At 41.3% G+C, this 13,089-nt stretch overlaps 1 protein-coding gene across 8 annotated transcripts in view; it reads right to left on the reverse strand.

The window, feature by feature from the left end:
• Positions 1 to 2,598: 2,598 nt before the first annotated feature.
• Positions 2,599 to 13,089, reverse strand: part of PAK2 (p21 (RAC1) activated kinase 2) — a 37,247-nt gene continuing 26,756 nt past the window's right edge. For all 8 annotated transcript variants that reach the window (XM_025153753.3, XM_422671.7, XM_004936995.5 and 5 more), the window contains 7 exons: positions 12,650 to 12,698; positions 10,287 to 10,399; positions 9,680 to 9,797; positions 8,119 to 8,218; positions 5,307 to 5,503; positions 4,612 to 4,749; positions 2,599 to 4,239 (listed from right to left, as the gene is read on the reverse strand). In XM_025153753.3, coding sequence (XP_025009521.1) covers positions 4,153 to 4,239; positions 4,612 to 4,749; positions 5,307 to 5,503; positions 8,119 to 8,218; positions 9,680 to 9,797; positions 10,287 to 10,399; positions 12,650 to 12,698 — 802 coding nt within the window. In that variant the 3' untranslated portion in view covers positions 2,599 to 4,152. The remainder of the gene's footprint in view (positions 4,240 to 4,611; positions 4,750 to 5,306; positions 5,504 to 8,118; positions 8,219 to 9,679; positions 9,798 to 10,286; positions 10,400 to 12,649; positions 12,699 to 13,089) is intronic.

A 13,089-nucleotide genomic window follows, 5' to 3' on the forward strand; every position in this document is an offset into this window, starting at 1 on the left:
TTTCCACCATAAATTAAATGCAAACGTCAGTTAAGAGCATTTCTTATGCCTGGCTGAAAACATTTCCAAAGTCAAGCTGTTTCTTCACTTTCCTCTGTCAACAGTATGAGCAAGGTTCACATAACATGCAAGAAAGGGAACGAGATGATTTCCCAACAACAATGCGGGAAACACAAAGTATGGGTACTTCGATATCCACAGCCAGGCCAGAAACATCATCTGGATTTCAACTGAACCAATCCTAAGCCCAGGAGAAGCTCATTTCAACGTCCTCTTCTTTAACTGGACTGCACTTTTGTGATTCCAACCAGAAGCATGAGCAATAGAAGATACAGTGATGACAAACTAGGCGACTGCTTTGCTCCACTTGCAAAAAAAGCACAGGATCTCTCTTCAATGATGGATGAAGTGCATGCTCCAGACCTTCTCTCTCCTATACGCCACTCCAGAGCATGGTGCAGGAGATGCAACAATGGCAGCAGCATGCAGGGATAAGTTCATGTGAAGCTGGTGAGTAATAACATTTAAAAAGAAAGAGAACAGGCTAGTATAGCATAAAATTACATCCACCACCATTAAAGCTCAATTACAAACCAATACATTTTGCTAATCTCATTATACCTCCAAACACTCTTTCCAGCTATTCTTGTCTTAGAAGACACGCGGATAGGGAGGAAAAAGATTTTTTTTTTAGAAGTTTATTTCTAGCCCTGAAAGAACAGTTATTAAACAAAGTCAACAAATACAGTAGTTAATATTGCAGTAACAATTAAATAACATAATGGGATTAAATTACACAAAAGGCAACATTAAAATCTGAAGACAGTTAAAAAAATAAAGAGAAAGCTTGCACCCACTTCCATTTCCACTGATAGCTTGAGGGACAGAGGGAAAACAGACCAGAGACACATATTCAGCTGGAGAGACTTGATCAGCCTTCTGGCTCCCCCAGCCATCCTCCACCACAGGAGCTGCCTTATGTCCAAGTGCACGCTCCCAGCACCACGGCTGCTTTCCATGAGCAACACGCTTTGTTCGATGGTAACAGAGATCCCAAGAGTTGCACATTTCCTGCACACGTGCATCCCAGCCACGAGTTGCCCAGCGAGTCACACCAATTACAGGGCATCCCATACAGATCACACACGGATTGGATTACAGGCCAATGTGGGATCCTACACTAGCACCCAAGAGAGCGAGACATGCGGGAACCCCAGCACTTTCTAAAGCAAACTCTTCCTTTTCAGCATCTACTCAAACTCTGACTGTTCTGTTTGTCTACCCTAGCCAAGTTGAGCAGCAGCAAGTCTTAAAAATGCTCATCTCCGTTCAGGGGAAAAAAACCAACATGGCTTGCATCTTTGTTTTGCAGACAGGCAGCTGACATTGGCAGAGAAACCCCCAGAGACACAAAAGCTGAGTCCAGCAACCCCCTCGTGGCTCTCCCCTTCTGCCAGCTCAGCTACTCCCAGCTCATCTCTGACCCCACCTTGCAGCACTCCTCAACTCAGAGCTAACACCATTCCAGCAAGCATCAAGATATGTTTTGTAACTCCGGGGCCGGGCTGTCTTGTTTGCTAGGATGACTGTAAGCTTGGAAACCACCTCCTAAGTAGACTAAATTGGACAATTTTCATAATACAAGTTTAAAACCATTCTCATCATCAATAGAAGTGAACTAATAAGTTAAAATTACTTATGATTTCATGTTTCTTTTTTTTTCTATTTAAAAAATTCTAAATTTATCACAAGTTATACTTATCTTACTGTCTAGACTGTGCCATCAAAAAAAAAAAAAGATTAAAAAAAAGAAGAAAAAAGAAAGAAAGAAAAGCTCCCACCTTAACTCTGGCACGAGGAGTTTCACAAAGTCCATTGCCAGCAATGGACAAAGAGGGAATCATCAATAAGACAGGTTTTTTTCCTTAGCCAAGCTTCCTTGCTACTTCACTGATCAGGAAGCCAGACGCATTCAAACCAAGAGCAATGCCATTCTAGTGTTTACAGCATCCATGGCCTGCAATACATTTTGCCTGGGAAACGCATCTAGATTTATCTGCCTGGAATGAGACACTATCTTGAACTTAAAACCACAGCTATTCTCGCACATACAGCTAGAGAGGTTTTGTCCTCTGATGGTGCAGTTAACATAATGTACTTGGGTTCCTACCACGCAAGAGCAGAACACAAACTGAGCGATGGCACTGCAGATCCCTGCACAGTAAGGCACCTGGTTGGCACAAAGCCATCTCCTAGAACCTGGTGAGTCACAGCTAACACGTCAGGACCGTAGACTGCTCACCTTCCCTCACCAACAGACATAGGCTCAGCAGTTCTGTCTGGCTGCTCTCAGCTCCGAGTTTTGTCATATCTTGGCTACCAGTCCCCAAGACTTAATTCTTTCTATCACTGAACAAAGTTATCTGAAAATGACTTCTACCTTCTGCCAGCAACGCTTGTAAAGGTGTGCATAAATTTTATTCAGGGTCCTCTGTTAATACCCAGCAATAACCCTATCCATCCCAGGTCCTGCCCACTGCAAAAGTAATAAAATCCCAGTAAAGTAACAGTTATTCATTCACAGAATCATTTGGCACATTGTAACTACAGTTAGTTCTTCATTAAACTGTTTGGGAAGTTGAAATGCATAGACTGTAGCACTAAAAGAAGCCGGGGGCACAGGCTCTTTTACACTTGCCCCATTAACACACCAAGAAATCAGTCGCTGAAGGCGCTCACTGTCCCTCAGAGGGAGGCACTTTTTCTTGCACTGAATGTTCAACTTCAGCCACTCTGGCTGGTGTTGTCTGCAGTGAGAAAGGGTCAGTGTGATGATGCATCAAGTCTCTTCAGCTTCCAACCAACCAGTTAAATAAGCTCCATGGATGTCTGAAGGCACTGTTCTCCCTTCTCAGCCTCTGTCTTCTCAGAACAGCACTTTGGCATTTCCAGGTGTTTGTTTTCTTTTGTTTGAGAAATCCTGCATCTTCAGTGTCCTCAGATCTGATGACTTGTTTTGATTTCATTAATACAAACGGAGCACATACAAAACTGGAATAAAATAGCTCTAATACTTAAATTCTGACAACTCCATACATTGATGCATTACTTGCTTGGGGAAGAAAATTACAACATATACAAAAATGTATTTGATACAAGAAAGGAAACGTAAAATAAAAAGTCAAAGGCACCAGCATAACTTCCAAAGCCCAAGTCAGAGCACAGATACAATACATGTTTTTGAACCACCCACCACACCAAGCAAAATACCCCTTTAAGCTTCTGGCCAGCAAGTCTAATGGGAAAAAGAACACACAGGAAGACAGCTGGAATTTTTTTCTTGCCCTGACTATAGCTGATCATTTGATCATAAATAAACTACCTGACCCTTACCTACACATCCATAAACTGACATCCAAAGACTTGACCAACCATGAGGTTTCTACAAAGTAGCCACATCTTTGATTAATAGTCCACAGAGCACAGGCATATGAAAAGCATTTGAATACTTCTCTTCCCCCTCTCTCCATACATGTCTTAAAAAGAAAGAAATCACAATATGAGATATATTTAAGTAGCCACGTTGTTAATTAAACAGTTGAGTGACAGCTAATCTGTATAATGGGCAAGATGTACCTTCACATTTGTCACATTTGCTGTGAATCTTGTTATTTGGGAGTTCACTAGATCAATTTACAGGTAGAGGGGAGGAAGAGGAGAATGAAAGAGATCAGCTGGTAAAATTAGTGCTGCTCTCTGAAAGCTTGAATCGGTCATTCAAGTACTAAAAGCACCCAAAAGGGTACAATGAATGGGAGTTGTTACAGTAAAGTCATTAAAGCCCTTAAAACCCTGGGCACGCTAAGTGGCATTTCTGGGCTGTCGGGAGGAAAAAAGAAGAAAAAAGCCAGTAATTCAGTCCTCAATTCCTTCTGGACCCCAGAAAGGGATCACTAGATTCACCACAATTTATGTCAGGTGTCTTCTGGATGAGAGTTGCTTCCCTTTTGCAGATGTTCCCCCCGCCCCACCCCCCCACCCCCCCCCAAATCTCTTCCCTCCCACCAGAAGTGTAACAATTTCATATATTAAAAAGATTTGTAAAAAAAAAAAAAAAAATAACAAAACTAAATGTAGGCCGTGGCAATAATGTTAGCGGTTACTCTTCATTGCTTCTTTGGCTGCCAGGATCAGTGGCGTCAAGCTAGACAGAGGTTTGGCCAATTTCAAGAAGGGATGCTGCCAGAAAGAGAGAAACACAGTAAATCAGTGAAAAACAGTTTAAAAAGCCATTTGCTTTTTGTATTTGCTTGAATTTCTTCTCTCAGTCATATTCTGCTCACTTTAAAGGCTCTACTACAGAGAATCACCAATCATTAGATAATGTGGCAGAATGATGGCGCAGATTACTGCCAGAAAGACATCAGGACACTCAGTGCAACCTTTGATGACTGTGGTTCCTCCCAGCCTACTCTCCCCTGAAGACCCTTCCCCTTTCCTAAGAGGAAAACGCAAAACAGAAGGGGGTGTTACGACTGCAGTGCCTTTTAACACATGCTTAGCTTAGAAATGGCCTCTGTATCTCTGACTCCGAGAGAAGCTGACTCTTACCTGTAGCAATTCTTTGGCTGATCCTCTTTTCTCAACATCCATCTCCAAACATCGGTTTAAGAAATCCCGGAATATTGGGGACAGTTTCTCAGGGTTCTGAAGCTCTGGTGTGCCGTTAGTTGCTATCAAATATAACGCCTGTAAAACAAGGAATGTTGTACAACCAGCTCAAGTCACCAAAAGATGACAAGCGACTGGCCTAGAGACAATACCTCAGTCTAGATGAGAAGAGTCTGCAGTCTACTTTGCCTCTCCCCAGTGAGATGAAAAATTTTAACAATGCCATTTACGGGAAGTTGCAATTTATTCTTGTTAGTAGTAAAACAACCTTCTCAATCTTTTGGCAAGTTACTCAAGAGATACATCTATGTATCTTCCAAAAGGAAGTATCAGACTGACAAAGCAGCACGTTTCATAACCTAATGGATTTGCCTTTCCTACACTAAGGCAGAAGACTGAATTCAAAGTCTAAGGTTTCAGTTATAAGAAGGTACAATCTGCACATATATTCTGAACAGAGTGCAAATTCAAGACAGCTGTCATCCTTTCGGATTGAATTTCCTTGCACTGCTGAAGCTTGTTGTCTGTGGGTTTTCTTTTTAAGGTAGATGCTATCAAGAATCACACTGAACCTGCTGAGAACATTCACCTGATAAACACTCACAAACGGTTCTAGCCATATCTGCATTTCTTACCCTCAGGGGGTTTTCATTGAGGTACGGGGGTTCTCCTTCCACCATCTCAATAGCCATGATGCCTAGGGACCAGATATCCACTTTAGGGCCATAGGCTTTCCGTGTGACGACTTCAGGAGCCATCCAGTAAGGTGTTCCAACCATAGTGCTGCGCTTGCTCTGCTCTGGGGTGATCTGAGCACAGAAACCAAAGTCGGCTGTAGGATAACAGAATTTAAAGAAGTTACCTTGGTGCATCCCATGGAAGTGGACTTCAGTCTTCTCTATTACTACACACATACGTTACTCCTCCACACTTGAGGGGCTTCTGATGGAGGGGGAACATTTTTTCTCCCCACCATATTCTCCATATTACAATGTGCAAAACACACATAAAACCTTAAGATGTTTAAGCAGGGCAGACTTATGTGGGAAGAAGGTAAGGCTTTCTGTCCTCTCAAAAAGGGACATAAGTATTATCCTGGACAAGAATGGTATTTTGCCCAGTCCTTCCTTCAATATTCCTAGACTGATACCAGCCAAAAGAAATGAAGCAGAACAGCAAAGGCAACTCTTCTGTGCATGGTATATACTGCCTGAGCTAAAAAGAGTCGATCTACAAACCATGGATTCTGCCCTGCTAAACAGATGTCATTTCTGCAGCTACTGAGTTCAGCGTTTCACAACAATTTGGCCATCAAATACAGGTACTACAGCTGACAGAGACACAGAAACTCAGAGGAAGGAGCCTGGACAAGGAAACCTTTCCACAAGGTAACTACTTGAAGAGAACAACCACACTCAAGAAAACAAGAAAAGTCACCTATTCCTATAGCCTTCAGGTGCAGCAGCAATGCATGTTCCATCATGTTACTTTATCCAGCTGCAGCACTCCCACTTCCCAGGCATGTAAAGCATCAATAAGAACACAGTTAAGGCAGGAAGAAGATTTTACTTTATTATTGACACTAAGTTTAAGAGAGAGAGAGAGAAAGAGAGAGAATTTTAAATTTCGAATCAGTTTTGAAGTGTTATGCCAAGCAGTACCAACAAAAGAGCCACAGTTCTGAAAATGCTAAGTTGTACTAAGAGGACTGTTTAATTAAGAACTATCCCACCCCCACTGTCAAAATGCTGCCCAGACAAGGAAAAATAAAGACGACAAAAACAACCCTACAGAAGCTACTGAGTTCCTCACCAGCATTTCTTTCAGTCAGGCCTATTGGCAGGTATCATACCCAATTCAACACGCAGCCTATTTCAACAAACACACCAGAGAAACAGCTGCAGTGTACGTCTCCTGCTATCAGCAGGGCCTTCAGCACCATCCCACCAGCCAGAACAGGAAAGACAGGCAAGGTGTAGATCCCAGTTTAGCCAGTAAGCATGTGCAGGCATTAGTAGCGAGGGCAGCTTTACAGCAACCCCTTTTCTGGGCAGGACATGTGGTTTTAAAGCTTCCTCTAGCTGCTGCCTCCTTCCACAAGATGTTATCTCATCATCACCTAAATGCTGGACACTCCTTCCAGCGCTCAGGCAGCAGGTAGACTGGTGTCTCTTCCTGCTGCAGATTCCTCCAGAAAGGGAAGAGCTTGAAGTAGATGCAACTTCCACCCTCCACCTAAGCAGCTGATAGAAGCTCTATAAACACAGCCAGAGGGCTAGCCTCAACACAACTATAGTACCTCCCCTTCACACAGCACGTTTTCAGAGCTAACTCCTGTTTTCTCCAGGCTCTCTCTCCGTCATCTTTGCACAGTCTCCCGGAGGCAGTGCTTTTCTCCACAGGCTGCTGCCCTGTCCTTTCACCACACTTCTTTAAATGGACACCTCTTATTTTTGAGCCTTCCCCAGGTGACTCTACTGTAATCATTCACTTTGGTTTCTGAATCCATTCTGTTTGTTCACAAACACACAACTCCTTTAAACAAACAAACAAACTCCTACACAAGAGAGCAGAGCATCCAACAACGCTGCTAAGCAAGCCAGGTTGCACACAATCTTTCTTCACGCTCCATCTCATGACCAACATGAGACTGTAAACCATCTGAGTATGGAATACTGCTGAGATGTATTCTTCTGGCATTTCAAATTCTTACTCAAATCCATCCCTTACGTTTTTGGTTGTTTAATGCTGTGTATATTCCTGTACACCAAGAAGTCAGATCACACACCTCTCTCTCAGCATTCCTGACAGCTACCTCAGGTAGTTTCAATGTTCTTTTTTCTACCACGTTTACACGCACCAGAAACTGACTTACTAAAGACAAGCTCATGCATGCATGACGATTACCTGAAAAGTAAGTAGTTCCTTTAGTCATTTCATGATTTTATTAATGAAATTGTATTATACTTTCAGTCTAAGAAAAGGAGACCCAGTAGAGATGCAGCATTAAGACTGAACTGCAATATAAACTGTTAATAATATCCAATTTTCTTGTTAGCGACCTTCTAATGAAAAGGGCAAAACATTAAAGCCAGGTCATGACACTCTGAAAAGACCAACACAGTAACTGCAGTTTGTTGCAACTCTTCTCTTGCAATCGTTTCCATCTTTGCATCACTGCATGCTGCCAGTTGCTTCATTTACCAAAGCACTCACATGACAACAGGCTTGCTTCAGCACCCTTCTGGAATAACGCCCTCAGAATCTTAAGTATTAGGGCCCTCAGCACTTTCATACCAGCTACCTGCAAGTTATACACTTTATAACAAAGAATTAAAATCACCTCAGATTTCCCTGTCAGCTGTCTTCCTACCAATGTAGGCTCACTGATGCAAAGCTTATTGGGAAAGTGAAAGCAGAACACTGAAACAACTGCCTGGTACTCACTTAGTTTAACTGATCCATCCATTCCTAGCAGCACGTTGTCGCTCTTTATATCTCTGTGGATGACCTGGTTGGCATGGAGGAACTCAAGCGCTTGCAAGCACTGGATGGGAGAAAAAAAAAAAAAAGAACAGCATATGAAAATAGTTTATGTATCTCAACATTAATTCCAAAGCATTGTTTTAACCCATAACCAGCATGGAGGAAAAAACACTATTGGTTATTATTTAGAACAACCAGCAGAGGAAGCTCTTGTGCTAAATAAATACATAAATTAATTAATTATTCTTCAGGTCTCTAGAGATCAAAGATAACTGAACCACAGCTTCTCTGCTATCTTAATCAACCCAGAAATCCAACTCATCATCATCACAGATGTTCATTTTGGTATATGACATTTCCACAAATGCAGGAACTGAACTGTAGGAGACTAAATGAGAGCCCTTTAGCAAGAAATTTCATCAACAGGAATGCTTCATCCTCAGCATGAAGTAACCTCTATGACAGTGAAGGCTGGAGAACATCTTCATTATGAATGTCATTAATACTGTTCTTGCTCGTTTCTAGATTAAAATCCTTCACACAAAGTTTCTTCTTAGAAACATAATGAAATTTACTTTTGCAGTTTGAAGAAAGACCAAAAAAAAAACTCTTTTAACATAAGCAAAAGATTTTGCATTTGCCACTTGGCATGGCTGTAATCCCCAGCAGGTAGCTTGTACTTTTGCTTGCTTTAGCAAAGCAGTACTGATTTACAGAATGACAGGTATCTGGCATCCTGGGCTGCAGGGTTCTCATGAAGTACAACAGCTCAATATTCAACTTTTACCTCTGAAAAGATTACTGTAAATAGTCTTTCTCTGCTTCCAGCTCCGGTTTCTCAGGAAATCATTACCTGTCCATACATGTTAATGTACAAGTTTGCTTTCCATCCCCTCCCTTGGGATGAATCATCAAAAGCAGATGTCATGTTCATGTAGCCAAGCGGGGCTTTGAAAGCCTAAGCTTCTTCTGCACAGCAGATAATACAATTACTTCTTCCTTTGCCATAATAAATAAATCCTGAGCTAGATGCTGGCACTCTGACCTAGGTCAGAAATCACTGATAACTTTTCCAACATCACATATTTTTAACTCTCAAAATCGTACTCAAAATTTCTCCAGTTGGAATTTTCTGGAGAATTATTTTCCAAGGAAATCCACAAAGAAAGCAGAACTACAGATTTACCATGCAAGGAAAACAGTTACTAAAACAGGACAGGGACAGTGTGCATCAAGTTCACCTTTATTTGCCCCGACATTTAACATTCCAGAACACCCGGCTCACAACTAGCATCATCTTTCTGTGTTCCAGGTTGCAAACACAATTTTCTGAGTTAGATTCACTCTGTTATTTTCCAGGCATCTCTCTGATTTTAATATTGAATTGTGCTCTTAGTATCATTCTTTCTTCCAAACTGAATGCATCCAACAGCAACTGTTGCAATTACTTGTGATATATGTGCATCATAAAACCTCTGTGAGTAGAGCACGCATTCCTTCACTCATCAAATTCAATACTCACCTCCCTGCAAACAGCAGCAATCTGTGCTTCATCCATACATGTTTCCGTAACCACATCTGTTAGTGAGCCTCCAGCTAGATACTCCATCACCACAAACAGTTCATCTCCTACGAGGTAACTGCAAACACAAAATGAAAAGCATGCCCACATGCCACCAAGAGAGACTGAGAACTGAAAAATGACTGCTAAGGGCACTATGACTTCTGGTCAAGGAAATGATTCACAAACACTTCGAGAGGATATGTAAAGAAAGCTGATCTCTGGCAGGTAGCTTGAAATGTAAATGTTGGCAATAAAAGCCCTCTGCTTTCTAAATGGGCAGGATAACACTCTACACCACAGTGTTTTCCAGCTGTATTCTTGTACACCATTGACCCACAGCAGCACTGTATTCATGACAGAAAGCTTCATACTGATTCGTTAAGACCATTCCTCTTAACAGATGACTTAAATTTTTTTTTTTTTTTTTAAAGATGACAGTCTAAATATAGCCTTGTTTGTTTTTAAGACCCTGATAAACAGGAAGTTTGGGTCTCTAACTAGAATATCAAATTAAAACTTCTGAAACCCCTAGGAATGAAGGAACCAGCCAGCTGTCTTCATTTACCTGTCCAGGAAGTTGACTATGTTGGGGTTCTTTAGTTCCTTCATTACCAAGATCTCATTAATAATCAACTCCTTCTTGGGCTGTTTCTGCAGGTTTATCTGTTTGATAGCAACCTGACGAGGACAAAATGAAACGACAATCACTCAAACTTGAGTATCAAAACCTTGCAGTCATTCATAACACAGCAGAAGCTTAGAAGAGGTGAGAGATACCATAACAGAATTAGGGAGTTTGGCACAGCTTGTCTGGCAGCTGGCAAGCTGTCTCCTTATTAGCATACAACTTGAAAGAGTACAACTTCATTAGCATACAACTCATACTGATAGCCAACATCATATTCCAGCAGCTGAAATGATCCAAAACCTCCAATCTAGCAAAAGCCAAAACAGATAGCAAAGGAAACTTTCAGGAGATAAAAAGACAGTCGCCTAAATTCCTAACAGGCCTAAAGCAGAACAGATGCTTGTAGCTACTAAGAGCTGTCATCCAAGGCAAGGCAAGCAATTTTTTTTTTCCATCTTCTTCTGAATAGCTTAGTGTTTGGGTCTGAGAATGCTGGAAGTCAGAAGGAGCTGCAAAAATCATCATGGACAGAAAAGATCAATAGAACAATTCAACAGAGAAAGCACTGAAGAACAAGACGTAGCAAATTATCAAACAGGTAAGTGAGAATGTTCAAATATACAGCAAGATAAGGAGTAAATAGTTTCTCACTGTACAAGTAAAGGAATTAGCCTGAGTCTGAGAGAGAACTCAGAATCAGAGAACTGAAATGACCTGCCACGAAGCTGTATGCAGGTACTGGCGTAGTCAAGGTAGGAAAAGAAGAAACATCAGTTTTCTGTAGTGACTGTCATAGGGAAAATGCTGTCATGAGACATAACGCTCTACAGAGAAAGAAAGCCCAGAAAAGTCTCCCAAAGCAATTAAGACAATAACCTATTCCAGAAAGAGAAGGGAAGAATGTTCTTGTCCAAGAAATAAGCTCATTAGATTATGTACTCCAGACTCTTAAAAAAAAAAAAAGAATTAAAAGAATTGTTAACCCAATAACTGATACAATCTTGCAGAAACGATCCCTAGCATATAGTCAAGGGCAGCAAAACAAGAGAACAGGTGGCAAAGAATCACAAATTAACACAGACTGGAAGGGACCTCAGGGCCACCCTTCTGCCCAAAGTGAGGGCCTTGCCCAACTCAGTTTTGAATGGAGATCTCGACGAGCAAGGATTCCATCACCTCTTCGGGCCCCTGTCCTATGTCTGGTCACTCTGTGAGAAAGAACAATTTCTAATACCTAGCTTTAACATTCTTTAAGGTATTATGTGTACTTCCTTTTGTCTTGTCACTACTGTGCATCCCTAAGAGGATGCTATCTCCCTACTCTCTACACCTTTCCCCACTAGGGAACTGAAAACAGCAGTGAAAACCTTCTTTGAGCTTCTCACCACTGGACAGAACTCTCAGAGCTTCCTTCTCTTCCGCAGACATTAGGCACTGAGGAAGTCAGACTACAGCATCAGTTTAACACATGAAGACAGAGAACACAAGCAATCAATTCTTAAACCATCTGCCTAACAAGACAGAGAAGCTCTAAGAAAGGAAGTAAGGCCAAACTTTCACTCTGCAGTAAGAGGACATGAAGTGCTGCAGGGTGCAGGAAGCATATTAAGAGACAATGTACCAAGACAACTGAGAGGCTTGCATTTATTAGAGTGTAATATTCTACTACAGTACTGATAGATGTGGTTACTGATGAAAGGGCAACTACGTACCAGCAACAAAACGAATGGTTATTTTCAGACTTTCCAAAGAAGATTAAGGAAAAACTAAAGCATTTAATTCCTAGCGTTTTAGTCCTAGGGAATTAGAGATTATACCTGAATGACAAGGAGGCAGAATTCTGTTGATGTCATCACCTTTACTAGATGAGTTTGGAGGCATCAAGTAGTGAAAACAGAGCAGAATGTGAAAAGGGCATTTTAATTAGAAGAAAAAATATGGGGACAAGCTGTTTCCATATCGATAAGGTGTATCTGAAAGACCATATGTTTTATTTCTGGAAATCTGGGGTGCTACTGCCCCCAATATTCGAAGGATAAACAGTTTTCAGAGCCCATATCTGGAACATCTCACTCCCTCTGCTCTACACTGGAAAGAAAAAAACCTCTATTTTTAGCTCTCATCATCTGATTACTACGAAACAAGGCACACACTGTTACAAATGACCATGACAAACATTCTTCTGGGAGGTAATAACAGAGATTGGAGCCACTGAAAGAAATCTAGCCAGATTATTTCAGCCACTAAAGAACATATTTATGGGAAAAGTACTTTCAATGAAGTGAAAATGGGAATCTTACCTCCTGCCCAGTAGCCACGTCAATAGCTGTGAAAACTGTACCTGAAGCCCTGTGAAGAAAAACAGCATTACATGCAGCTGAACAGACAATCACAAAGTCGTGTCAGTCTTCAAAGTTTTAAGAGCTTTATAAAAAAGGTGTTAAAAATAAGCAATATCACAGAAGTGTCAGTTAGCTGGTGCAAATTCATCAAAAGTACACTCATTTATGAGACAATCTGTGCCTCCTGAACTCTGCTAAGGCCCTACAATTTGTGCTGCTAACTGCAAGCATGAAAGCTGAGAAGCCCTTTCTGCAACACGTATTACTTTTCATCTTCCTCCAGGGGAAGCCCTTTCATAAACGCAAAGATATTTGGAAAGTATATAGCATGAGTCAGCTACATATAATGAAAGCTGGATAAGCTAGAGTTCAATGTATTTTTTGCTCAGAAGAACTCA

The sequence above is a fragment of the Gallus gallus genome, chromosome 9, assembly GCF_016699485.2.
Source record: "Gallus gallus isolate bGalGal1 chromosome 9, bGalGal1.mat.broiler.GRCg7b, whole genome shotgun sequence".
In the NCBI taxonomy this organism is placed as follows: domain Eukaryota; kingdom Metazoa; phylum Chordata; class Aves; order Galliformes; family Phasianidae; genus Gallus; species Gallus gallus.